Source organism: Monodelphis domestica, chromosome 4 (genome assembly GCF_027887165.1).
Source record: "Monodelphis domestica isolate mMonDom1 chromosome 4, mMonDom1.pri, whole genome shotgun sequence".
NCBI classification, from domain to species: Eukaryota; Metazoa; Chordata; class Mammalia; order Didelphimorphia; family Didelphidae; genus Monodelphis; species Monodelphis domestica.
Window position 1 is genome coordinate 224,740,501 of NC_077230.1, and position 26,735 is coordinate 224,767,235.

General features: G+C 40.3%; 1 protein-coding gene across 14 annotated transcripts in view; it reads right to left on the reverse strand.

Annotated features, from left to right (window-relative positions):
- GRAMD1B (GRAM domain containing 1B) overlaps nucleotides 1-26,735 on the reverse strand; it is a 352,537-nt gene that overhangs the window by 80,271 nt on the left and 245,531 nt on the right. For 2 of the 14 annotated variants that reach the window (XM_056794193.1, XM_056794191.1), the window contains exon 1: nucleotides 7,820-8,415. The exons of the other annotated variants lie outside the window; for them this stretch is intronic. In XM_056794193.1, the coding sequence (XP_056650171.1) occupies nucleotides 7,820-7,830 (11 nt within the window). In that variant the 5' untranslated portion in view covers nucleotides 7,831-8,415. Of the gene's footprint in view, nucleotides 1-7,819; nucleotides 8,416-26,735 lie in introns of those variants that run through there. 14 annotated transcript variants of the gene reach the window in all.

Consider the following 26,735-nt stretch of genomic DNA (forward strand, 5'->3'; position numbering starts at 1 on the left):
TACTGAAGGATAGAGGGGTGAACCTGCCAGGTTGGAAACAGAGTAAGTTAAAGCTTCCATTCCACTCAGTAGTGGGATTGGACCATGAGAAGACACTGCACTTTCAGCCTGCATGAGACAGGAAATCTATTCTCAAAATTAAAACAAAATAAAATGCTGGCAATGTTAGGGAGTAAGAAGAGGAGCCTTATGGGGGGACATGACATTTGACTTCAAGTATTTAAAGGACTATCTCATGTGAAAGAGAGAATTCGTTGTTTTGTTTGATTCCAGAGAAAAAAACTAGAAGGAAGGGGTAAAAGTTGCAGGTAGTAAGACTTGGGCTTGTTATAAGGTAAATTTACTAAAATTAAGAGATTCTTAAGTAGAATGGGATGCCTGGAGACACAGAGGCTTCTCCTTCACTAGATGCCTTTAAGCAGAGGCCCACTTGAAAGAACATCAGAGAACAGTCCTGTTCAGATGTGAGTCTGTCTAGAAGATGCCTTTTGAGGTCACTTCCAATGCTAAGATTCCATATGGATAACGCTCTTCAATTTACTCCTGGGAAAAGAATCATCACTAGACAGAATGGCTTTCTCTGGCAGAATGGCTAAGACCAAAAAGATTTGGGCATTCTAGGTACCAAATCACTTCAAAACACCTCTATTTGAGGCCACAATCAGCTGAAGTACCATAAGATTTTTATAAACTAACAGAGAAATGAGCAAAGGAAGACTACAGATATCATAGAACACTGAGAAATAATGGATCCCTTCCCTGCCAGCCTTCCTTCTAATTCCCCAGTCCCTCCCAAAAAACCCAAGTCCTTAAATTTATAATAATAATAAATAATAGCTAAGATGTATATAAGATTTTGAGGTTTGAAAAATGCTTTACAGGATCTCATTTGATCCTCCCAACAACCTTGAGTGGTAGGAGCTATTATTATCATTGTTGGATACTGAGCATAGCAGTGGGGAGGTAACTTGCTTCAGAGTCAAGTATATCAAGTAGTATTCAAATTTGGGTCTTCCTGAACCCAGAACTCTATCCATCTCACCAGCTGAGTGTCCCTAATTGCCTCAGCATTTGATTTTCACTATACCCTACTAGACTATGAGCTCCATGAGAACAGGGACTGTTGGATTTGGGGGGAATTTTTTGCCTTTTTTGTTGTTGCTTCTATTTTGGTGGAGGGGGCAGAGCTTCATAGTGCCTGACATTATAGTAGACACTTAATAAATGCTGGATGACTTGACTCTATCAGAATAAGAATTCATAGAATCATCTACCTAGAGCTGGAAGAATCTCAAAAGTCATCTAGTCCAACTTCTGTCCAAATGATTGTTTTCCTTATTTCACTAAAGGAAACTGAGACTCAAAGAGATGAGGTAATTTCTCCAGCTGGGACAAGTCTTCTGATTTCTACTCTAATGCCTCTTGCATTTTCCAATCAATCATTCCTCTCTAAAAGCTACTGGTCTTAAAACCAATTCTGATGTCCTTCAGACAGGTGGTGAAATGATAGAACCACAAAACGCTTAGGTCAAGAGGAGCCTGGTGAGGGCCATCTAGTGCTTTTTTTTTCTGTTGTGTAAAGCCCTTGAGAAAGGTGAGAGGGGAATATCTTGGTAAAAGTTCTGCAGGGAAAGAAATTCTATTTATTCCTGCTCCTATTCATCTCAGAGTCTCAGAATGGTGTCAAGAACAGCTAACATTTAATCTAAATAACTTCAACTATACGGAAGTCTTGTTTTGGCATTTGGAGATGGAGAACAGCTATGACCACCTTTTTATTATATCTTCTTGCCATGCCCATTGCTCTCCTCATTCAGTCTTTTTTTTTAAACCCTTACCTTCCATCTTAGAATCAATATTGTGTATTGGTTCCAAGGCAGAAGAGTAGAAAGGACTAGGCAATGGGGGTCAAGTGACTTGCCCAGGGTCACACAGCTAGGAAGTGTCTGAGACCGGATTTGAACTGAGGACTTCCCATCTCTAGGCCTGACTCTCAATCCACTGAGCTACCCAGCTGCCCCCCTCATTCAGTCTTTATCAGTACCAGGGCTTACATTTATATCATGCTTCATGGTTTGCAATGATTCTGAATAATAATGATGATGATGATTGCTAACATTTATATGGTGCTTACTTTGTGCCAGACATTGTGCTAAGTGCTTTACAATTAGTATCTCATTTAATCATCACAGTAACCCTGGCAGATAGGTGCTATTATTATCCTCATTTTACAGATGAGGAAAATGAGGCAAACAGGTTGAGTCTCACCTAGAATCACATAGCTTGTAATGAACTGATTCTGGATTTGAACTCAGGTCTTCCTGACTCCAGACCTCAAGATGGAAAGGTAATTTAGAGTCAGACTATTGGTCTACACTGCTCTCTCCTGGGCAGCAAAGAGGTGCAGTGGATAGAGCACCAGACCTGGAGTCAGGAAGATGTGAGTTCAGCTCCAGTCTCAGATCACTACTAGCTGTGCACTCCTAGGCAAACAGCTTAATCTATTTGCCTCATTTTTCTCATTGGGTCTTAGACATTTACTATCTGTGTGACCCCAACAAGTCATTTAACCCCTATTTGAATCAGTTCTTCATTTGTAAAATGGATACACACCAGAGAAGAAAATGGCAAACCACTCCAGTATCTTTGCTAAGAAAACCCCACAAACAAATCCATACTGGGTTATAAAGAGTCAAACATGACTGAACAACAACTTTTTCCTTCACGTATAAAATGGGAATTATTATACCCACTTTACAAAACTGTGAGGAAACTGTTTTGTGAAAAAGTGCTAACCTAATGTGTAATCATTAATGATAAAATTAACCTTTCTGGGTCTCATTCATTTAGCTATAAAATGAAAGGATTATACTACATAAGATCAGAGGTTCTTAATGTTAGGTCTATTAACTTAATTTTTTAGAAATATTTTAACAACTACCTTTTTGTTGGTTTTTAAAGTTTTTAATGAATGGAAACCTGTTTTTTGTCTGTGCCTGAAAAAAAAAAAGAAAAACAAAGTCCTTGCCACAAATATGCAGAGTCAAACAAAATAAACTCCCTCATTGGCTGTGTTTAGTAACTATATTTTGATATAATTGGTTTCCTTTGTAACCCTATGTATTTTATTTTACATATTTAACAACATGATTCAGAGAAGGGTCCACAGGCTTCATCAAAGTGCCAAAGGAGTCCATGACACATAAAAAGTTAAAAATACCCTGAATTAGATGATCACTAAGGTCTTTTCTGTTTCGAATTCATACAATTTTAGTGTCATTCTCATGATCTCAAAGCACTTATCACCATCTAACTTGCATTACACTTATTTGCTTATAATTCTTATCTCATTACTAAGCTACAAGATCCCTGAGTGTAAGGGTTATGAAGTCTTTCATCTTTGTATTTCCCCAGTGTACCAGAGAGGAGGAGGTTAATCAATATTTTTGAACTAAATTTGATTGAATTTCACAGTCTGAAGACAGTAAAAAGTACATTAAGTTCCCCTATGTCACAATCCTTTCTTCCTTATAATTTTAATAAAATAATTTTAATTTCCCTTGTCTAGAATCACTGAGTCACACTTTTTAAAAATAAAACTTAAAAGAGACTCTCTTGGAATTATCTAGTCCACCCTTTTATTTGACAAATGAAGGAATTGTAGCACAGGGAGCTTAAGTGATTTATCCAAAGTCACATAGCTAAATTAATGACCAAGCCAAACTAAAACTCAGATCTCCTGACATCCAGTTCCATGCTTCTTCCTCTAAATCAGACTATCTTCACAGGTTTCTTTTTTTTTTTTGCATTCTATTCATATTTGAAGCTTTCCTTTGAATCTATAGCTGGCCATCATTTTCTCAAAGAGGCTTTAGCTATTTTTCTTCAATTTCAAGCTTAGAATGTGGGTTCACTTCAATCCTGTTCTTTGATACCACACATGTTTATGGGCATGTATGTGTTCCTTGAAACTGGTGAATCATCTCAAAACCCCTCCATACTATACCTTTCTCCTTTCCTCTTTTCCTCCACTCTCAGATAATGCAGTGACTCTTCTCCCCAAGGTCAAGTTCTCTACACAAGCCCTTGGCCCCACACCTCTGGGTCTTTTCTACTAGAAAGAATCCTCAATCATCTTTCCATCTCTAATCTTTTATCTCCCCTGATCTTCTGACTCCTTCCTTCTGCTTAAGTTTCTTCTGTTCTTAAAAAGATGCTAAAGTCTCCCTGTCTTAAAAAAAAATCAATAGATCTTATCATACTCTCAATCCAAATCTCTTCTTCCTTCTCAGCCTAGAAAATGGCTGTTTATACTCAGTGTACCCACATCTTCTTCTTTCATTCTTCAACCTATTGCATTCTGCTTTCAGACCTTATCACTAATAATCTTTCATTTGCCAAATGTAATAAATAGACTTTTTTTGGAGTCTTCATCCTTCTTGACTTCTCTATGGCATCTGACATTGCTTTTCTTCCTCGTCATTATTTCTCTTCTTAGTTCTTATCTGAACATCTCAGTATCCTTTGCTAACTTATTTTATATGTCTGTGTGTATATATACATATATACATATATACATGTTTGTAGCTATACATACATGTGGCGTGTATGTGTTGGTGTTGTGTTTGTGTACATATGTGTATATATGTGGCGCACACACATATGGGTGTATGTACATAGATCATGCCCCTAAGTGGAGCTATCCTCTGAGGCTTGGTACTGACCTTTTTTTTTTCTCTCTTCTCTCTAAATCATCTCCCATTTGTTCATATCATCTCTGTGCCAATGGCTTACAGATCTATGTGCCCAGTCCCATTCTCTCTCTTCTGAACTTCAGTCTCAAACCACCAATTGCCTACTAGACATGCCACTGAAACATCTCCATTTCATCGTGACCAAAGATGAATTCATCATCTTTCTCCTCCACCCTGTAAATCCAACCAAGTTACCAAGTCTTGCTGTTTCTGCCTCTCCTGTCTGTTCCCTCATCTCGATTCTCACAGCTACATCTTATTTTGGTCCCCCATCACCATTCTCCTAGAGTACTCCAACAGCCTTCTAATTGGTCTCTCTTCTTCAGGTTTCTCTTCATTCCAATTCAAACTCCACAGAGCTGCCAGAGTACTTTCCCCTAAGCTTACTAACCATGAACTGCAATGGCTCCCTATTGACTGTAGGATAAAATACGATCTACTCTACTTGCTTTGTAAAGTCTTTTACGACCTAGCTCCAAATGACCTTTCTAGCTTCATTACACATTATTCCCTTCCCAGAACAATCCCACCAAATTTGTCATGTCTTTCACTCTCCTATCTCTTTGCTTTGGCGCTCATACCTGGAATGCACCTCATTCTCATCTCCTCACATAAGCCCTCCCTTCCAGACACAACTCAAGCACCACATTCTACATGGAGTCTTCCTTGATCCCAACTGCCAATGACCTCCTTCCTTCCCTCTCTTTCTATTTTATATTTAACTACCTCATATTTTTTTGTATCTATTTTGTATATATTTATATGTGTGTATTATCTCCCCCTCTGCCTAGCTGTGTAGAAAACTGGAGAATTCTGGGTCTGAATTCAGAAATATCCGAGTTCAAATCTGGACTTTAGAGACTTAATAGTTGTATGACCCTGAGCAAGTTACTTAACTTCTCTCTGTCTCAGTTTCTTCTTCTATAAAATGGGAATAATAATGGCCCCTACTTGCCAGGGTTGTTGTGAGGATCAAGTGAAATAAAATTGTAAAGCACTTTAAGACCATGCCTGAAATATAGTAGGCACTTAATAAATACTTACTGATTGAATAAGTGGATTCATTATTCAAATCATGCTCTAATTCTGGAAGTCAGTTTACCTTTCCTACCTATCATATCATTTCCATATCTGTAATTCACAGCCTCTGCAGATGTTAAAGAGACCTCCCACCCTCTCCACCAGTCCTTTCACCTTTGGTCTAGTTTCTTCCAGACTGGGAAACTGAGGTACCAAAAGAGTCAAACTATAAAGCCTAGAGATAGCACTGAAAAGCCATTTTTCCTGTGTCCTTAATAAGTGTGTGTGTATGTGTTCGTGTGTGTGTGTGTGTGTGTGTGTGTGTGTGTGTGTGTGTGTGTTAAAAAGGGATCAGGGGTTAATTTATCCTGTGTGTACTCTACCTTGGAAAACAGCAAAATAGTGTGGAAGGTTCCCTAATGAATCCTAATCTAGTGGCTGAGTATAAAATTCTCTCTCTTGGCCTTAGTTTCTCCTTCTGAAAAATGAAAAAAAAAAACTAGGTATTATGAGCTCCAAAATGCAATGAAGTCTGTGCTTGATGATTCAGCCCATTAGCCATAGCTTTGGGTAGGAGGATGGGGAGGCCCTACAGCCTGTCAGCAGTGGAAATGGGAAAGATCCTGGGAAGGGTGATGGTTCTTCCTGGACAGAAAGGTAAGTTGCCCATTTCTCCCCACTGTCCCTTTACGATGAAGTTGATGTTAGCCTCTCTAGCAGTTAATCAGCCTAGATGATTCTCTGCTTCCTAGTGTATTGATACCATTCTAGAATGAATTAATCCAGGAAATATCCCTCTTCACCCCCCCCCCAAGCAAAAATCGTCCTCCAGGGTGGCCCGGTACCCCTGGCCCTGAACACAATATCTCCAGCTTCCCTGGCAAACAACTCACTGAGGAAAAGCCTAAAAATAGCCCCTCTGTTTGGTGATGACTGGGGACTGGGAAAGAGGGGGTGGGAGGTGTGCCTGGGGATTCTCCACAGAATCAGGGTATGTTTGCAGGGGTCAGAAGAGGTCAGGATGCCAATTGTCAACCAACCCTTAACTGAAAGCCAGCTAGCTGGGAGTCCTTGGGGGTAGAGGGCTTCACTCCTTTTAACTTGCCTAAACCAACCAAATAATGAACACTGCAGGGGAGGCGTGGGGGAGGCAGAATGAGAGACTGGGTATCTATTTTCCCAGAATACATGGCAAGTCCCAGAGCCAAATGCCAGCCAAGTCGAAGAATAAACAAATCCCTTTATTTCCCTGGGACAGGAGGGCTATCAGTTTCTCCCCCTCCCTATCTTCCTCGCCAGGGACGGCCAGATCCAGTCCCACCACTCTCTCTGGGCAGGAGAAGAGCCACCTGTCCGCATCCGAAAGAGGCCTGAGAAGTGATCTATAACGCTCTACCCTTCTCTCCCGCCCTAGCTATTTCCTGGGCGCAGGAGAGCAGATACATTAGTGGGGGAAGGGGGAGGGGAGGGAGGTAAGCACAGGGAAGATCTCGGATCTAGGCAAAGAGCCCTGACCAGCTCCGGCCAGACAGGAAGGCACAGACATCCCTGCAGAAGCGCCCGGAGAGCTCTCCATGACGCATTGCTAATTCAATCATCCCTCCTCCTTTCTCCTAACTCAAAGGTGGGAGGATGAAGTCTCACTGGCCCAAGGGGAGCCTTCAGTCCCCACGGAATCCTCCTCAGTGCTCAGCAGCCCGGCTCCCAGAGGAAGGAGGGGAAGGACTGGAGGAGGGAAGAGAGAGAAAGCTAGTGAGGGGGAAAGAATGAGGCATCTCTGCAGCATGATGTCACGCTGGCTGCTTTCAGATCCCCCGAACAGAGAACAGAGGCGAACAACATGGACTCCGGGTTTAATCTGCCCTGGAAGGTCTAGGTCCTGGGCAGACAGCACAGATCGACCCAAGCCGAATGGAGAGATACAGCCTGAAGTCCCACCCCACCCCCAAACGCACTCCCTCTTCCAGAAGAGAAAGAAAAACGCTAGGGATGCAGACAAACGGACAGACACATAGACAAGCTTCAGCACAAGAGTTAGCACTAACCTGGAAGCCATTAGGAACTGTAGCGGAGTGGAGTGCGGCTAGGAACTCATTCATTCATGCACTCGGGAGTGGGGAAGTGGGGAGGGCGAGGGGAAAGAGGGCCGTGAGCAGGTTGGAGGGCACTAGCCTCCATGACCACCTCAAAGCCTTGCTCTACGGGAGGAAGGGAGTGGGAGGAAGGGCTCTCACAATCTGGGGGAACCTCTCCCTGCTGTCATGCACGGCTCCCGAATGTTAAGCATGCCTCCCCTTTATGTCGGGCTTCTTCCCCCCTCCCATCTCCCTCCACGGCTGTGTTAGTTTGTTGTGCTGGGGCAGCCAGGCTGAAGTGCCTTCCTCTCCCTCCTTGCTTGCTCTCTCTGTCAGTCTCCCTCATACCCAGCTGCTCCCTCGCGCACACACTCATACGCACGCGCAAGCGAATGCATGCACACTCTCACTTTCTCTCTCTCTCTCTCTCTCAGTCTCTCTCAGTCTCTGTCTGTCTGTCTCTCTCTCTTTCTCCCTCTCTCTCTCTCTCTCTCTCTCTCTCTCTCTCTCTCTCTCTCTCTCACACACACACACACACACACACACACACACACACACTCACACTCACTCTGCTGACTGCCAGTTTACATAATACACTTCTTTGGTGCAGTCAGCTCGCCCGCTCTCAATTATTCATACCAGCTTGGAGGAGGGAACCACTAAGCTCCATCTTTATTCCCTCCTCATCTCCCGACCTGACAACATACAAGATTATGCTCCCAGGGGGCTTCTGCTCCCTTTGCTGCCACCAATTATTTCCCAGATGTTGCCTATTAACTCAACCTGTATCAAGGAGGTGACACTAAATAGAAACACAGGAATCCATATCCTAATAGAGCTCCTTCTAGTCCCCAAAGGGGAAGAGTTGTTTGATTACCTAATCCTTAAGAATATGGAGTGAAGAGGATGGGGAGAGGAGGGCAAATAAACTTTTTTAGGGATTTTGTAATCATGGATTACCATTGATTTTCAACAAGTTCATGGAATGAGGGATGGATAAGTTAAATATCTAGATACTTTCTGGCTGCCTAAGAATGGCCTTACAAAAATTCAGTTTCCTCATCTGTAAATCACCTACCTCACAAGAGTCTTATGAGGAAAGACTTAAAGCAAGAACAGGAGTGATTTATATAAGTGGAAAGATACCAGGTGGTCTAAGAAAATCTTTTTTCTTTAAAGACTATGCTGTATAGATCTAGGCTTGCGTCAGTCCTCTCATAGCAATCTTTTCCATCTGTTGACTCCAACCAAAGAGTGGCATTTGAAGGGGAGCTACCAGAAGGAAGGGGCTATGTCATGAGGCAAGGGGGTTCTAGACAATTTACAGGGCAGCATAAATGGATTAAGTGAACTTTTAAAAGAGGTAGTCCTGCGGTGCTTTTCTTAGGGAAGAGTGGGAAGTGAAATCAAGACCAAAACCAACCCTTTAATTCAAAAGATCTTGGTTTGTGCATTTGGTGTCTTTTTAGATGTTCCTAGAGGACAGAGCATTCTGTGTGTTAGCTGTAGTGGTATAGCGTTAGCATGCTGCAGGCAAACCATAAATAAACTGGTGATGTCACCTGTGCCCCATTCTCCTGCTGGAACTCAAGATTGGTGCCAAAAGCCAATAATTCTTGGGCATCTGTTGGCAACGGGCCTCATTCTAAGGGAAGCCAAATCCTTCAGGAGCATCACACGAGGTCTTTCCAGGATCACTCCTATAGCAATTCCACCTTATCTGGAAAGGTGCTCAGTTTCAGCTCATTGACTCTTGAACCAATTTAGGAGCTAAGCCCATTTGTCAGAGGACTTGCCCTCTTCTCCATAGAAAGTTTCAATATCAACATCCTACTAGTAGGACATTACCCAAAGCACAAATTACCCCCCCCCAAAAAAAAGTATGTTGACGATATAAGGAAAATCAGAGAAAGGATAAGATGGTTGCTTAGAACAAAAAATACTTCAATAATAGAAGGGGGGGGGGAAGCAAAGTCTTTGAATTTAGAAAGATCAAGCAAAAATGATTAAAAAGGGCTGAAGCCCAAGAAAACTGAGGAGTAGGTGGATACTTGGCTGCTTTCAGTGAGTTCAAATCAGTAGGCCCTGACAAACTTTATCCCAGTGTGCTAAAATGCTGTTCTCTAACTCAGTGATGTTGAAAGAATTATGGAGAAGAAGAGAAATGCCACAGGATAAGAGGTAGGCTGCTGTTCTTAAAAAAAGAAGTAGAAGAAAAAGAGAAGTAACTCTTCCATCTATGGCCTAATGAATTTGATTTTGATTCCTGGAAGAAATTTTAGAATATATTAACATTTACATTGTGCTTTAAGATTTACAAAGCACTTTATGTAGGTTATTTCATTTGATCCTTACATGAACCTCACTCTGGTGGATACCTTTTACAGAGAAGTCTGAAGCTAATAGAGGTTAACTGACTTGCTTAGGGTCATACAGCTGGTAAATTTCTGAGGCAGGATTAGAACTTGGGTCTTCCTGAATTCAAGTAAAGTACTCTGTCCACTGTACCACCTAGTTGCATAATATGTCATTCAAGGGAAGATTTGTGCACATGAAGAAAAAGAAGTAGTAATCACTAATATGGGTTCAATAAAAACATATCAGGTCAGATTTACCTCTTTTCTTTTTTTGGCAGGGTTGATATTAGGGAAGGGGCAGTTAGGTGGTACAGTGGATAGAGTGCTAGGCTGGAAGTCAAGAATATTCAACTTCTGAATTTTATCTCAGACACTTATTAGCTTCATGACCCTGGACAAGACATTTAGCCTTTTGCCTCCGTTTCCTCACCTATAAAATAAGCTATAGAAAGAAATGGCAAACCAGCAAGCCATTCCAGTATCTATGCCAAGAAAACCCCAGATGGGGTCACAAACAGTCAGACACAATTAAACAACCAAACAACAAAAAATAGCAGGGTACTGCCACAGACCAGCATATGTGGTTTTTAGGTGGGCAGTTAACAAAAGTCTCTTTTGATAATCTCGTATGTCAGATAAAGAAATGAAGCCTGGATAAGAGGAAGGTTTGGTAGATTTGGATCTAGCTAAATAAATAGGTTCAATATGAACCTAGATGAAAGTCCCTAGTGAAGGACTCCAGGATTCTGCATTTGGTCCTACTCATTTGACATTTTTTCAATGATTTGGGTGAAAGAATAGACCACACTAATCAAATATACAAATGACACAAAGCTGGAAAAACAAGATCCCAAAATAACTTTAACAGGCTAGAAGAGAAGGTGTAACTTAATAAGGATAAATGTAAAATCCCACACAAGTTTAAAACATCAACAATTGCACAAATTCAAGTTCAGCTTTTCCTTGACATATGGCTAGTTCCAGTGGAAAGGATCTAGGAGATTTAGGGAACTCTGAATTCAATATAAGTCACACTGCAACATAGTGGTGAAAAAATGTAATGAAATTTCAGATTGTCTCAAGAGGGATCTAGAATCCAGAATGAGGGAGATGATATTGCCACTGTACCCTGATGTATTAGAATCACATATAGACCATTCTGGATGCCATTATTTTAGAAGGGATATTAACAGATAGGAAAAAATGACATGATGGTCTGAAAGCTACACAATATGAAAATCCGAATGTTCATCCTGGAATAGAGATGAAGGAGAAGATGGGTAGACTGCTGGGCCTGGAGTCAAGAAGTCCTGGGATCAAATTGAGCCTCAGATATTTACTAGTTGTGTGACCTTGGGCATGTCATTTAACCTCTGTTTGCCTAAGAAGCACTTTGGTGGCTCAGTGGGAAGACTCCTGGGCTTGCAGTCAGGAAAATCTGAGTTCCAATTTGACCTCAGATACTCACTAGCTGGATGACCCCTGGGCAAATTATATAACCTCTGTTTGTCTTAATCCACTGGAGAAGGAAATGGCAAACCACTCCATTATCTTTGCCAAGAAAACTCTAAAGACAATATGGTCCATGGAATCATGAAGAATCAGACACAACTGAATGAGAGAACAACAACAACAGAGAAGATTTACGGAGACCATGGTAACTCCAAATATCTAAAGAATTACCATGTGGAAAAGGATTAAGATTGTTTCTGCTTAGCCCCAGAGAACAGAATTAAAAGCGATGGATAGCAACAGCAGAGAGGCTAGGAGAATGGGTTGCCTCAGGAATCATCTGCTCCTTTTGGTTGGAGGTGCTATGCAGTGTCTGATTGAGCACTTGTTGGAAATGTTGTCAAGGGGATATGTGAGATGAGTTGGGATAGAGACCTCTGAGGTACCTCACCTCCTCCTCTACTGAGGAAATACTGAGTGATCTCCTTGAGTTGAGCCAGTGACCTCCATGAATTGGGGCAGTGATCTCTGAGGCACATTCCATTATTGACTGGAACAGACTTCTCAGAAAAAGGATAGATAGGAGTTCAGAGAACTAATAGTCAATATGGGTTCAATGAAAATAGGTCATGTCATACTAATTTAATGAGAGTTCTCTGAACTCTCATCTATCTCACCTTTTCTGAGAAGCCTGTTCCTTCTGCTTCTCCTTCCATCATCTCACATGCAGCATTTGAGAGTCAGATTCACAAGTTAAATATGCCCTTTTTGTATTATTTCTCATTTTTATGTGTATTTTATATGTTTTTTTCACAATAAGATTGTAACATCTTGAAGGGCAAAGACTACATTTTACACACAACATATGTTTTCCCTCCCATCTCTGTCCTCCAACACAGCACCTAACACAATACCGGGCACAAAGAAATGCTTTAAAAATACATTTTAATGGACCTGTTGCTCTGTACTTAACAGTACAGCACACATAAGGAGTTGGATGGTCTAAGTTTTAGTTCCAGTACCACTCTTGATAAGTCACTTAGCTTCTCAAGTAAAAATGTACAGAATTCTTGCCTCTGCCCTTTTCTTATGAGGATTTAGGAAGAAAAGCTCTATAAAGATCCAATACTTCATCATTTGGTTTCATGGCTTTGATTAAACTTCTCTAACATTAAGATGTCACTGATCAAACAAAATAATAATCTGCCAAAAAAATCTCCTGGTTATATGACAGGTGTTTAAGAGAATCTCAAAGTGAGACTGCTCCAATTACTAAAAGATCATAAAAATAGGGCAATTATGTGACTCAGTGGATAGAGATCCAGGCCTAGAGATGGGATGTCCTGGGTTCAATTGTGACCTCAGATACTTCGTAGTTGTGTGACCCCGGGCAAGTCACTTAATCTCAATTGCCTAGAAGCACTTTTCTGCCTTGGAACTAATACTTAGAATCCCTCCTAAGACTTTAGGTAAAGGTTAAAAAAAAAAGAGATCAAAAGATGCATGACAAATTTATAGCACTTCAAGTTTTGCATTGTACTTTCTTTACAACAATCTTTTCACATATGTAATATAAATGATATTTTACAAATCAAGAAACTTGGACTCAGAGATGTTCTACAAAATTTGTCCAGGATAACCCAACTATTAAAGTGGCAGGACTGGGATTTGAACTTGGGTTTTATGAATCTAATACTAGTATTCTTTCTACTACATTCTTCTGTCTTCAGCTACATAATGGATGAATGCAGTACTTCCCTAGTGGCAAAAATATTGTCCTTTGTTTATACTCTCTCAGAGGAGAAGCTTGGTGGAGAGAAAGCCAACCTCAGAATCAGGGCAACCTGGCCTCAAGTCCCACCTTTGACACATACTGGCTAGGTAACCCTGGGCAAGAAAGTAATTTAACCTCTGAGTGTTGTAGGCAATTCTTTAAGACTACATATTGAAAAGAGGATGCCATCTAGCATTGTTCCCTCATCTAATGGTTCCCTATACCAAGCAAATCATTGGTCTTGCCCCTATCCTTTAAATTTTACCAGCCTCCTCCTTTATCAATATGGCGGCTGTTTTAAGCTCTACAAAGAGATGCAGAACTGCCTAATATGTTATACATCTCAAGCCTTCTAGGAGTAAAATGAACTCATTTACTGGCAAACTCCAAAGTAACTAAGAAAATAACAACAATAAGAATGTTATAACTTTGATATAAAAATTGATGTCATTCAAGCCACTATCAAAAATACATGCACTATGTGTATGGTTCCTCCTGCCCCAGAAATGGTGATAGCTATCCACTGAGTCATCCACTCTCTGTTACATGGTTCCCCTTTAACTAAAGGCACATAACTACCAGTTGGCTATGTATATTTAACAGAACTACTTAGGGATACAGATTGGACACAAGGCAATCTAGATCTTTCAGGAATGGAATTAGACATTGACTTGATATGAAAGATATAAGAATCAAGAATGACTTGAACTTATAAATCTGGGAAACTGAAAGGATACTGGTGCCTTCAACAGACATAGGCTGTTTTATAGAAAAGGCATGTTTGGAAGTAGAGAGATAAGGGGTTTTGTTTTGGATATACTGAACTTGAGATGTCAGCCAGCATATATACTTGGGGAGAGGGATCCAGCAGGCAATTGATAGTGTACAATTGTTATTCAGGAGACTATTTAATACTATATAAATTTCAGAATCATCTGCATAGAAATAATACTTAAGACTATGGAACATGAAGAGAATTCAAAGACAGAGAATTTAGAGATGAAAATCTATGATTAAGTCATGAGAGACAACCATAATAAATGTGCAGGAAATGGATGGTGATCATGCAAAAGATAGTAATAAGGAGCAGTGCAATAGCTAGAACAAGTTTAATGGGTTCAGGAAGAGAGGGCTGCAAAAAATTCATCAGATTTAGTAGTTAGAGATTATATGTATAAGCCTAGAAATGGGAGGTTCTGGGTTCAAATTTGACCTAAGACACTTCCTAGCTGTGACCTGAGTCACTTAACCCCCAATACCTAGCCCTTACCACTCTTCTACCTTGGAACCAATATACAGTATTGATTCTGAGACAGAAGGTAAGGGTTTTTTTTTTTTAAAGAAAGAGAGATTGTTGGTAACCAGTTTCCATTTAGTAGGAAGGTTTGGAATCAAACTGTAAGCAGTAAATGGATGGCAAGTAAAGGTAAACAGATGGCAAGTAAACATAAATGATTCCTTTTGAAAGTCTGACAATGAAAATAAAGAGAAAGATAGAAGGAGATCTTGAAGTGATGGTAGGGTCCCATAAAGGCTTTTTAAGGATGGGGTAGACTTGAACATATTGGTAGGCAGAGGTGGAAAAACCAATAGATAGGAAGACACATCACATAAGAAAAAGACAATGTCTGATGGAGGTTAGGATGAGATCAAGGGCATAAGTAGAAAGACTGTCCTTGAAAAAAGGATGCTTCTTTCTCAGAGGAGGAGTAAAAAGGAAGAGTATTGAAGAATATGAAGATGGGTTTTAATATATAGTTCAGGGAGGAAGAAGGTCATGGTCACTGGTTTCAATTTTCTCAGTAGAGTAGGAGGTGATGGTTTCTTCTAAGAAAGAGATGCACCCATTTCCTTATCCTCCCATAGTCCAGAGTAATCATCACTTTAAGATGTGCTTTTTTCCTATCATCCCAGTAAATTGTTTGTAGTAACTTATCAAAGATTGTTCCCTGCTTATGACACCTTGTATAAAAAGAAAACCAGGATCCATTTCCCATCTCTCCAAAAACATTACTGCTGCCCTGATGTGAAAGCCTGCTGCCCACCAGTGTCATAGTCATAAACTTGAATTCAACTCACTACATAGGATTATGAAAATAAAAAATTAGGCTTCTGAGTCAGTAATCATTGATATTCCCTCCGTGGACTTTTGAGGTCATATATGTTTGTGATGTTCAAAGTATTTTGTATCCCCCTCAGATTGAAATTTGATCCCTAAATGACATAAAAATTGTATCTCTTTCTAGCCATTTCTACAACATGTATGTAAAGTTAGAGTCTAAATGTAGTGGCTCCATTCTCATTAATCAAAAGAATAATTTATTATTATGATTATCTTAAAAGATCTTTGTTCTGGCAATTGAACTAATTGTTTCCTTTGCTCTAATTTCCTGCCAGCTCCTTTCTTTCCTCCACATTGCTTTTCCAGGTATTCTTACTAATCTCTGTTATGTAGTAGAGTATGTTATATGTAATAAAGGCCTATGGGTTGTGCATGTATATGCATGCATGTGTATGGGAGAGAAGGAAAGAGAAAGGGAGAAGGGGAGAGTAGGATAAGGGAGTGAGATGGGTGAGCAGATATGGGGGACTCCAATGCACCATCTCTGGAGGACTGAAGAGAAAAGAGAAGGTTTGTAATGGCCAACAACGAGACTGAGATAGAATCAATAAAAGAAGAATAAATGTCCATTTAAAATTCTTTCTCAGAACACAACAAGCCTAGAGTAAATCCATCTACTGAGGAAACCATGGTGCAAATAACTACAAGGTAAATTAGAATGTAATAAACAGAAATGAAAAATAAAAACATAAAATAGGGTTTCAGAGAAAAGCAAGATCTTTGGGATTTGAGAAAGATTTCAAAATAAGTAGCATTTGAAGTATCTTCTGCCATATGCAGAAATGAAGAATACATATTGATCACGATCAGGGGAAAAGTATTATACTATGGGACCTTAAGGAAAAATCACAGCTTACCTTATGAGCTACTGTGCAAATCTTTGCCTCTCACTAAAATCCAGCATTTTTTTAATATAGTTTCCAGTGAGGATAATAGAATATAATAAATGGCATGCAAAAAAAAACAAACCAAAACAAAACAGAAAGAGAGGGATTGAAGTTGGGAAGGTTGCACATAGGGAAAATAAGTTCTAAACTCAAAACTACTAACAAGTTTGACTGGAGTTAAGACTGAAGCTTCAGAGTAGATGGGTTCGAACTTGGGGCTCTTACTGGTTAGGAAGTAACTTGTTATTCTTGGTGGGATGCACCAAGTAGCATTTCAAGATTTCCAGTGCCAGACACTGACCCAGGGAGCCATTCTAATCTGTCAGAGCTGGCTTCTCAGTGGCCTCTGACACAGCTGTAACTTAAGACCTTTCATGAATACTGCATCTGTCAGGTAAGGGGAAGTGATGCCGGGTAATTAAAGCTGGAAGCTGGATGCTGAGCTCATCACAAAGGGTCCAATTGACTCCAATTAGCTATTGCTGTATAAGATGTCAAACTGGATGAAAACTAGTGTATTTCTAGGCCAATATTCCTTTAGTAAAGAAGGTGAATTACAAGTACAGAGAATTAAAAAAAAAACATACCACATCAGCTATACTATGAGAATATCAGATACACAGAAAAAGAAGCTCTACTTGGATACTTCCAGTGACATGGAATTCACTAACTAACAAGGTAAATTACCTTGATGCTCTGCTTTGATTCAATTTTTTTTTTAAAAAGCATAGCACTGAGCCAAGTTGACTGCCTTACTTGGACAGTTTCACACAAGCCTCAGTTGAGCTTTGGATACGTCTCATGTAGTTAGGGAATCATATTTAAATCAGTGCTTTGAGTGCTCCTGGAAAGGGTATGTGGGAATCATCTCCCCTTTGCTCCAGCCACTATCACTTCTAACTTTCCAAACCAAATGCCCTTCCTGGACTATTGTAACAGCCTTCTGGTTGGTCTCTCTGACCTCAAGTGACTTCCTAAAGTGCAGGTCTGACCATGTCATCTGCTTTTTTGGTCAACCCCAATGACTCCAATATAAAACATAAAATTCTGTTTTAAAGTTCACAATCTATCTGATCCTTCCTTTTACTTGTCACCCCATTAAATATTAGCAAACAATTAACACAATCCCAAATGTCATCTTCTCTGAGTTAAGCCTCCCAAGTTCTCTCACCAACTACCCATACGACATAGTTTCCATCATGATTTTAATTTTTTCTGGACAATTCTTGGTTTGCTACCATCTGTGAAAACATGATATTGAGAACTGAACAAAACATTAGGTAAAAACAATAACAACAAAAACCACAATAGCATTTTTAGTGCTTCAAGATTTACAAAGCACTTCACAAATATCTCATTTCATCATCAGAGCAATCATTGGATATGGGTATTGTTATGATTCTCATTTTAAAAATTGAGGCAATCACAGGTTAAATATTTGCCCAGGGTTTACAGTTAGTAAGTTGTCAAGGCAAAATTTGAACTCAGCTTCCTGACTCCAAGTCTATACTGTTTTATCTATTGTGCCACCTAGGTTCTTCTAGGAAATTAATAGCACAGAGCATAGAGGGACTATCTTTCCTGGTGTGCCATCTCTTGTGATGTGTGTGAGATAAAGAGAGATGGGGGGAGAGGGAATGTCAAGAGGGGGTGAAAGAAGGGAGAGGAAGAGAGGAGAAAGGAAGAGAGAGACAGACAGACAGACAGACAGACAGAGAGATGGAGAGAGACAGAGAGAGAGAGAGAGAGCATTTAAGGAAAAAAGGGGAGGGAGTTGTAGTAGCTTGAAGAGAGAGAAATTACTAGGGCATTAGGAGTTTTTAGAGGAGTCCTTATTGCCAAAGGAGGGCTCATGTTTATAAAATGTCAGTTATAATGTACCCACCTCCTACCATACCCATTCTTTTTTTTTTTAAACCCTTACCTTCCATTTTGGAGTCAATACTGTGAATTGGCTCCAAGGCAGAAGAGTGGTAAGGGCTAGGCAATGGGGGTCAAGTGACTTGCCCATGGTCACACAGCTAGAAAATGTCTGAGGTCAGATTTGAACCCATGATCTCCCATCTCTAGGTCTGACTCTCAATCCACTGAGCCACCCAGCTGCCACCCAGCTGCCCCCCCCCTCCAATTCTTATTCTTGACCACTTTAGGGCCTAAGCCTTTTCTTTTCTAGCTCAGGGCAGAGCATTATCACCTTCACTTCCTAGCATGAAGTGGATAATGGTTCTACCCATTGCCCCAGGATAACTTTTCACCCTTACAGAAGGAGCCCCAAAGAAGCTAGGCCTAGTACCCTGAAGCAATGTCTTTCAGAGCTGCCACATGGACCTAGATATGGATGATGGTCTTCTAATCCCATCTTCTCAAGGGTGTGAAAATCCTGGGAATGAACAAACAATTTCATGATAATGATAGACATGCTCCTCTTGTTTTCCCCTGGAGGAGGAAGAAAGACCATTGCACATCTTAATGCAGTAGAAAATAATCACTTTTTTAGCATCAGCATCATTCTGTTGGATTTATTTTTTCACCAAATTGCAGTCAAACTAGGTCTCTCCCACCTCTACTTATATAATTGCATTAAAACTGCAAGCAGGACTTCACATTTATCTCCAAAAGATTTCATGTTCTTTTAGCCTAACAATTTTGGTACTGTCATTCAGTGTGGGAGATAACTCATTCAACTTTTGTGCCATCTTTGAGGTGGGGTAGTGGAAAGAGTATTTGATTTATATGACAGAAGAGTCAGGCTCAATTAATTTCAGCCACTATGTATATGCCTCTGGCAATTCATTTAACATTTGTGGGTCTCAGTTTCCTTATTTATAATATGGAAGGAATTTATAAGATAACTTAGGAACTAACTTTCAGTCCTAAATCTTGGTCCTAGGAGCCCAGGGAGCTGTTCTTTTCTAAGTCATTCATAATGTTGAGCAGAGTAGGGTGGAGTATCAACCTGGAGCATCCTACTAAAGATATCCTCATGGTCTGACACAGATTCATTGATTGATATTCTATGTATTAATACCCTATGAGAAGAGTTACAAGCAGATGTGAATGTGTAATCCTGGGCCACTATCCAACCTATGGTTGCCCATCTTGTCTACAAAGACATCATTTGAGGAATCAAATGCTTGGCTGTGTTATTATGGCAACTGTAAAGTTCTGTGCAAGAAAATAAAAAACCTTAGTTTCTGTGTGGGTTTTTTAAAAAAAAATTGTTTTTTAAGGGGCAGCTGGGTGGTTCAGTGGATTGAGAGCCAGGCCTCAAGATGAGAGGTCCTGGGTTGAAATCTGACCTCAGATACTTCCTAGCTAATGGACCCTGAGCAAGTCACTTCACCCCGATTGCCTAACCCTTCCCACTCTTCTGTGTTGGAACCAATACTTATTATTGATTCTAAGAGAGAAGGTAAGGCTTAAAAAAAAAAACAAATAAAAATAGTTGTTTTTGAGGAAGATGAGAGATGTCAAAAAAGAAAGATATTTATGACATGTAAAAAGTAGGTTTAGAATATTATTTGGTGGGAAGAAAGGCGGTTTAATGGATAGAGAAACAGGTCAGGAAGTCCTAGTCAGGAAGTCCTAGTCAGGAAGACCTAGATTCAAATCCAGCCTCAGACATGTCCTAGCTGTGTGACCCTGGCCAAGTCATTTAACCCCAAATTCTACCCCTCACCACTTGTCTGCCTTAGAACTAATATTTAGAATCAATTCTAAGACAGAAGGTAAAGGGTTTTTTTTAAAAAATGCTGATCCTCATTGATTACTTCCTTCCTCCCTCCCTCCCTCGCTCCCTACTTCCTTCCTTCCTTCCTTCCTTCCTTCCTTCCTTCCTTCCTTCCTTCCTTTCCCCTCCCTCCCTACTCCCTCCCTCCCTCCTTCCTTCCTTCCTTCCTTCCTTCCTTCCTTCCTTCCTTCCTTCCTCTCTCCCTCCCTCCCTCTCTCCCTCCTCCCTTCCTCCCTCTCTCCCTCCCTTCCTCCCTCTCTCTCTCCCTCTCTCTCTCCCTTCCTTCCTTCCTTCCTTCCTTCCTTCCTTCCTTCCTTCCTTCCTTCCTTCCTTCCTTCCTTCCTCCCTCTCTCCCTCCTCCCTTCCTCCCTCTCTCCCTCCCTTCCTCCCTCTCTCTCTCCCTTCCTTCCTTCCTTCCTTCCTTCCTTCCTTCCTTCCTTCCTTCCTTCCTTCCTTCCTTCCTTCCTTCCTTCCTTCCTTCCTTCCTTCCTTCCTTCCTTCCTTCCTTCCTTCCTTCCTTCCTTTTTGATATTTGGGAATAGAAGATTTTAAGGAGTGAAAGAAAGTATAGATAGGATCCTATAGCCAAAAATTCTACCAGAGAAGTTGTCTCAAGATAAATGAAATGTTCTCAAAAACACAATTTTGATAAAACAAAATATTATGAAAAAGAAAAAGGAGAATTGTCTAAAGAGGAAAATGAGGCTACAGAAGGAATTAACTAACACATTTTGCAAAGATATAACACAGAAATAGGGCAGTTAGGAGGCTCAGTGGATAGAGAGGCAGGCCTAGAGGTTCAGGGTTCAGCCTCAGATACTTCCTAGCTGTTTGACCCTGGAAAGGCCACTTAACCCCCAATGCCTAACCCTTACCATTCTTCTGTCTTGGAACCAATACACAGTATTAATTCTAAGACAGAAATTAATGGTTTAAATAAAAAAGACATTCAGAAAGTGGGCAGGTAGGTCAGGAAGGATGAATATAAGCTTTCCAATGGTTCTGTAAGACCATCAGAGAGGCAGAATATTTATGCTACATGGTAAGGCTGATAAAATGGGCCTTTTTTAAAGCAGTTAGAGACAAGAGAGGCAGATGAAAGAAGAGGAAAGAAACAAGACTGATGCTCAGTGTGGATAGATTAACAATGACAGAACCACTCCAAATTGTTTTGTTTCTATTTTCTCTACCAAGAGGAATCTTTAGCCTGGGAAGTACAGATCAAATATGATTTACAGGAAATTAAAACTTACGAGAAGTGAAAAGATAAGAGGAGAATCTGTCTATCCTCAACAAGTTCCAATCCCTAGGTCTTGATTAATTAGGTCTCAGGGTACTGAAGGATCTAACAAATACAATTCTTAAGTAGTCAATGATAAATGAAAAACTGTGGAGAAGAGGAGACAAGGTCTATTATTGGACACAGACAAATATTGTCCCACCTTGCTTTCAGAAAAGAGAATAGAATAAATTCCACAAAAATAAGCTAGTGAACTAAATTACAATTCTTAGGAAAATTCTAAACTATATCAGCAAAGACAAAGTTTGTAAACATTTCAAAAAAGATATTGGCAATTATGAACAGCCAACCTGGGTCCATCAAGGACAAGTCATGTTGAACTCATCTCATATCCTTTTTTTGTGCAGGATCACTATTGAGAAAAGCAAGGAGATACGGTTTGAAGAATGCTGCATTTGGAGTCTGATGGCATGAGTTAGAATTCCAATTCAATAAATAGCACCTATCACCTATGTGAGCTTGAGCAGTTTTTTAATTTTGATGGATCTCAAGTGAAAAGTAGGGGCTAAACTAAATCACCTCTTAAAGTGTTTTCCAATTCTAAATTTGTGATTCCATAAACAGAAGAATGCAATATAAAAAGTACATATGGATTTTAACAGAGTACAATATTGGCTAATTTTTTTTCATGATATCCTTGTAGGTATCATAAAAAATGCACCTTAAGTGAAAGTATAGTTCAGTGAATTTGGAACTGTCTGAATAACTGGAACCAACGAGCAGTGATAATCTTTATCAATCTTATCCGAGAATGAAGTCTTTAGTGGGGTGCCTCTAAGGTTTTATCCTTCGTCCAGTTCTACTTAACTTCTTTATCAATGACTTGGATGAAAAGATAGATGATAAGCTAAGCATATTTGCAGATGGAATAAAGCTAATATATTTAAAGACCATCATGTAGAAGAGCGATTAAGCATATTCTGCCTGATCCCAAGAACAGAACTAAGAGCAATTAGAAGAAGATATAAAAATACTAAGTTTAAGCCTGATGTAAGGGAAAAGAGCCTAAAAATTAGATCTATACAAAAGTGGAATAGGTTGCCTTGGAAAGCAATGTGCTCTCCCTTACTCAAGGGCTTAAAGCAAAAGCTGCATGAGCACTTATAAGGTATGGTCATGTGTGTTTTAAGAGAGGGAGGGAAAAGGGGAGGAAGTATTTGAGGTAATTCTGCTTCTAATTTCATTTCCATTTTCATTTGTGTTTCTAATTCCACTTCTAATTCCATTTATGTTTCTATTTCTAACCCCAACTCTAATCCTTCTAATGGCTTCTCAGAAATTTTGTGTTTCTATAATTCTGGATGATGGAATAAGGATCCAGAAAGATCACAACAAGCTAAAATAATGGGATGGATCTAAAATGATGAAACCTGGCCAAGGTGAAAGTAACATCTTATGTCTGAGTTCCAAAATAACAATTTCACAAACACAAATTGGGGAGTGGTATAGACGAACAGTAGCAGTTCATGTGAAAAAGAGCTGAGATTTATAGTGAATTACAAAATTAATATTGACATAGCAGCCAAAAAAGCTGATACAAACCTAGACTAAAATAGGAGACACAGTCTTGTCATACTCTGCTATAGGATTGTGTTCAATATTGGAAACTATATTTTTAGAAAGACCATCTACAAACTGGTACACAACCAAAATGATGAGAATAAATAATTTTATCAGGATGAATTGAGGAAAATGGGAAAGTTCAGCCTGGAAAAGAGAATAATTCAAAGGTACATGCTTAGCAACCTTCAAGTATTTGAAGATACATAACATGGAAGATGTATAAGATTTGTTTTTCTTGACGCTAGAGGGCAGAAGTAGGAACAATGGATTAAAGTTGCAAAGAGACAGTTTTACTTAATAGAAATAATCAATAATAATAATAATAAATAGCTGCCAGAATTTATATAGCACTGTAAGGTTTGCAAAGTACTTGACAGATATTATCTCATTTTTAAAATCCTCATAACAACCCTGGAAAGACAGACCTAAATTAGTAAAATACCAAGAAAGTGGCCAGGATGGTGAGTAGCTAAAGGCAGAATGGAACTGAAGAGATTTAAAACATGGGCAAGAATTTCAGGAGTGTTAGCTGAAAATACTTTAATGTACACTCTTACCTGATAATACAGAAGTATTAGAAATGAGAGACTACGAGAATCAATTTGCTTCTTTCCTTCTTAAGGCTTGGGTCATCTGATCATCTCCTTTACTTCGTCCCCTTTATTCCTCTCCCCTATCCCTACATCAAAAAAGGAATCTTCCTGCCTTAGTAGCCAGAAGAGACCAAGAGAGCGAAGGTCCTCTGTCGAGAAAGTCTGGGCTCTTGAGTTTGGGACGTAGTCCTGTCTTTAAACAGCTTTGTAACTCTGGACAAGGTATATAAAGGACACTTTTCCGGGCCTCAGTCTCCACATCTGTCAAATGAACAATGCCTGGCCCACCTACCTCACAAGCTTATCTGAAATTAAGCATATGAAAGTACTCTGAAAAAATGTTAAGTGTTAGACAAATAGTAGCTAGGGACTAGAATTGGGTCTGGGATTTTATTAATAAAGGAAGCCTCAGGTACAGAAACTCTACCACTGAAGGACTTTCTCTTCAATTTATAAATGTAGTAAGTTGTCTAAAGTGCTGACTGAAAAGTTAAGGGTCACACAGCATGTGTCAAAGGCAAGTCTTAAACCCAGACCCTCCTAGCTGCGAGGCCAGCTCTAGACACTAGTCTAAACTGCTTCTTAGATAAAACCAAATGGTTATAATCAATAACACTACTGGACAGCAAAGACCTGGAAATACAGATAAATACCAGAAGAGGGGGCTCAGTAATACAGTTCTGGCCAGGAATTCCCGGGCAGGGCAGTGTCCTGGGGAATCTAGGGCAGATGGTCATTCTGTGGTCCCCACCCCCTTGCCCACCTCATGACATTAAGAGCTAATGAGCTCCCCTCCAAGCTGTCTCTTTGCAAAGGTAGCTGACCTCTTCCTAATCCTGGATTATGGTCTTAAAGCAGGGAAGCCTGCTTGCTGGGTGCCCCAGTTACAAAGTTGGCTCACTGTTCTTACAGAGAGAAGAACTAAGGCTCTTCCTCATCCCTCCTGAGGCCTGGAACCCTTGATCATCCCCTCAGAGACACCTTTCCTTCCCTGTCCCCCACCCCCATGAGAAAAGAAGGAACATTCTTGTCCAACAAGTCAGAAGAGCTCATACCAGGAAAGTGCCTCTGGCAGGCCTCAAGACTGCAGGCAGAAAGGAGAATTAGCCAAGGACTGGTCAATGGTACCCACCTGGAACCAAGCTCTCAGGTCAAGTCTCAGAGATGAGAGGAGGACCTAACTTTGTCCACTCCTCTCAGAGAGGCCAGACAGGGCATAGGGACCATGGAGTGCCCACCTAGGGTCTCCATGGCCTCGGGGCATGAATATATTTCAAGTCCAGTGCAAAAAAAGACAAGAGAGGGTAATTCTCAATCATCCTGTCTGAGCAAGGGCTGTCACACTACCCTAGCTAAAATCAGAGAAGGGCAAACTCCCCTCTGGACATAACGGTCCCCAAGGAGGGGAGGGATTAGGATTGGTTTGACCACTTGAAAACTCTGCAGACCAGTTTTGCTGTCCTGTCACTAATTAATTATCTGTAATCTTGGGCAAATCATGTAAGGACTAAATTCTGGCCACCCAACTGCATTTCCTGGGCAACGATAGAATTCTGGGCCTGGAGTCAGGAAGGCTCATCTTCCTGAGTTCAAATGTGACTTCAGAGACTTACTAGCTAGGTGAACCTGGGCAAGTCATTTAACCCTGTTTGCTCCCATTTCCTCATCTATCAAATGAGATAGGAAAAGGAAATGGCAAAGCATTCCAGTATCTTTGTCCCGAATGGGATCATGGAGAGTCAGGCATGATAGATCAACAACTTCATTTCCTTTTTTTTTTAAATAGTTACTGTCAAACACCTTGCGCAAATATAGACATATATCATGGGTAAAAAATTTTACCTAATATGTCAGTCTGGTGGACAGGTCCTAAACCTATGCATATCCACTAGATCGGCATCCCAGGAGAACCCCACAATTATAGTTTAACTGAATTTCAGCAATTTACCCATGAAATTCTTAAAAACCTAGCTGCTCCCTAGTTTGGGACTACTTTACTCCAAGAATGTTAATTAATGGATTATTGTCAACATGGAAAACGGTCTTTAGCAAAGGGCTAGAAAACTGTGTTCTGTTTAATGTTTTTATTGATGTTAGTCAATAAACATTTCCTAAGCACCTACTATGTGCCAAGCTCTGCGCTAAGTGTTAGAGATAAAAAGAAAGGAAAACGACAGTTCCTACTCTCAGTCATAGGGGGAAATAGCATTCAAAATATACAAATCACAAAATATCATCATGATATGCACAGAATAAACTAGAGATGATCAAAATATCAATAGAAGACACTAGGATTGATGGCTATCAGGTAAGGCTTTTTGTAGAAGGTGGGATTTTAATTGGAGCCTGAAAGGAGACAAGGAAACCAAGAGACAGAGGTGGGTGAGTAGGGTAAGAATTCCAGGCATAGGGGAGGGGGGAATACAATAAAGATGGCACAGAGAGAAGCTAGTGCCACTGGATTAGAGTATGGAGGAGAAAGAGAGGACTATGGTGGGCATAAAGGGGCATAACGTGTAAAAAATACTAAAAGGAAAGTGGGAAGCAGTTTATGAAAGTCCTTCAATGCCAAAAGATCTATTTGATCCTGTAGGAGGTGAAGCTAAGATGCCAGAGAGGCAGGAAGCAATATGGAAAGCTTGCTTCCACAAAACTCTTTCAAACAGACCTAAAAAATGCACCCAACTGATGGGGCAATCCAAAAAAAGGCACAGTGAGTCATATAGTGCCTGGCATATAGAATGTGCTTAATAAGTGTTTGTTGATTTGCTGAGTGATTTTCCAGCTCACCTCAGCACAGGGAGTCAGACAGGGAGATCTGTAGACACCAGGGTCTGGGGTAGGCCAAGAGCACACCCTATGCAAGGCACTCCAGCACCCAGGACAAGAGAAAGCCCCAGATCCTTACTGGGGGACCATCAAGCCCAATATGGGACAATGAGCCAATGGCAAGTTCATTTCTAAGGCCTAGTGCAGTCTACAGAAGAATGACCAGAGCAGGAATCCCAGACCAAGGGAAAACTACAGTTCTGCTGCTCTGGGCTAACAGAACTTTCCAGTTGACTGATAGGGGCATCATCTTTTACTCTGACCTAAACCCAGGTCAAG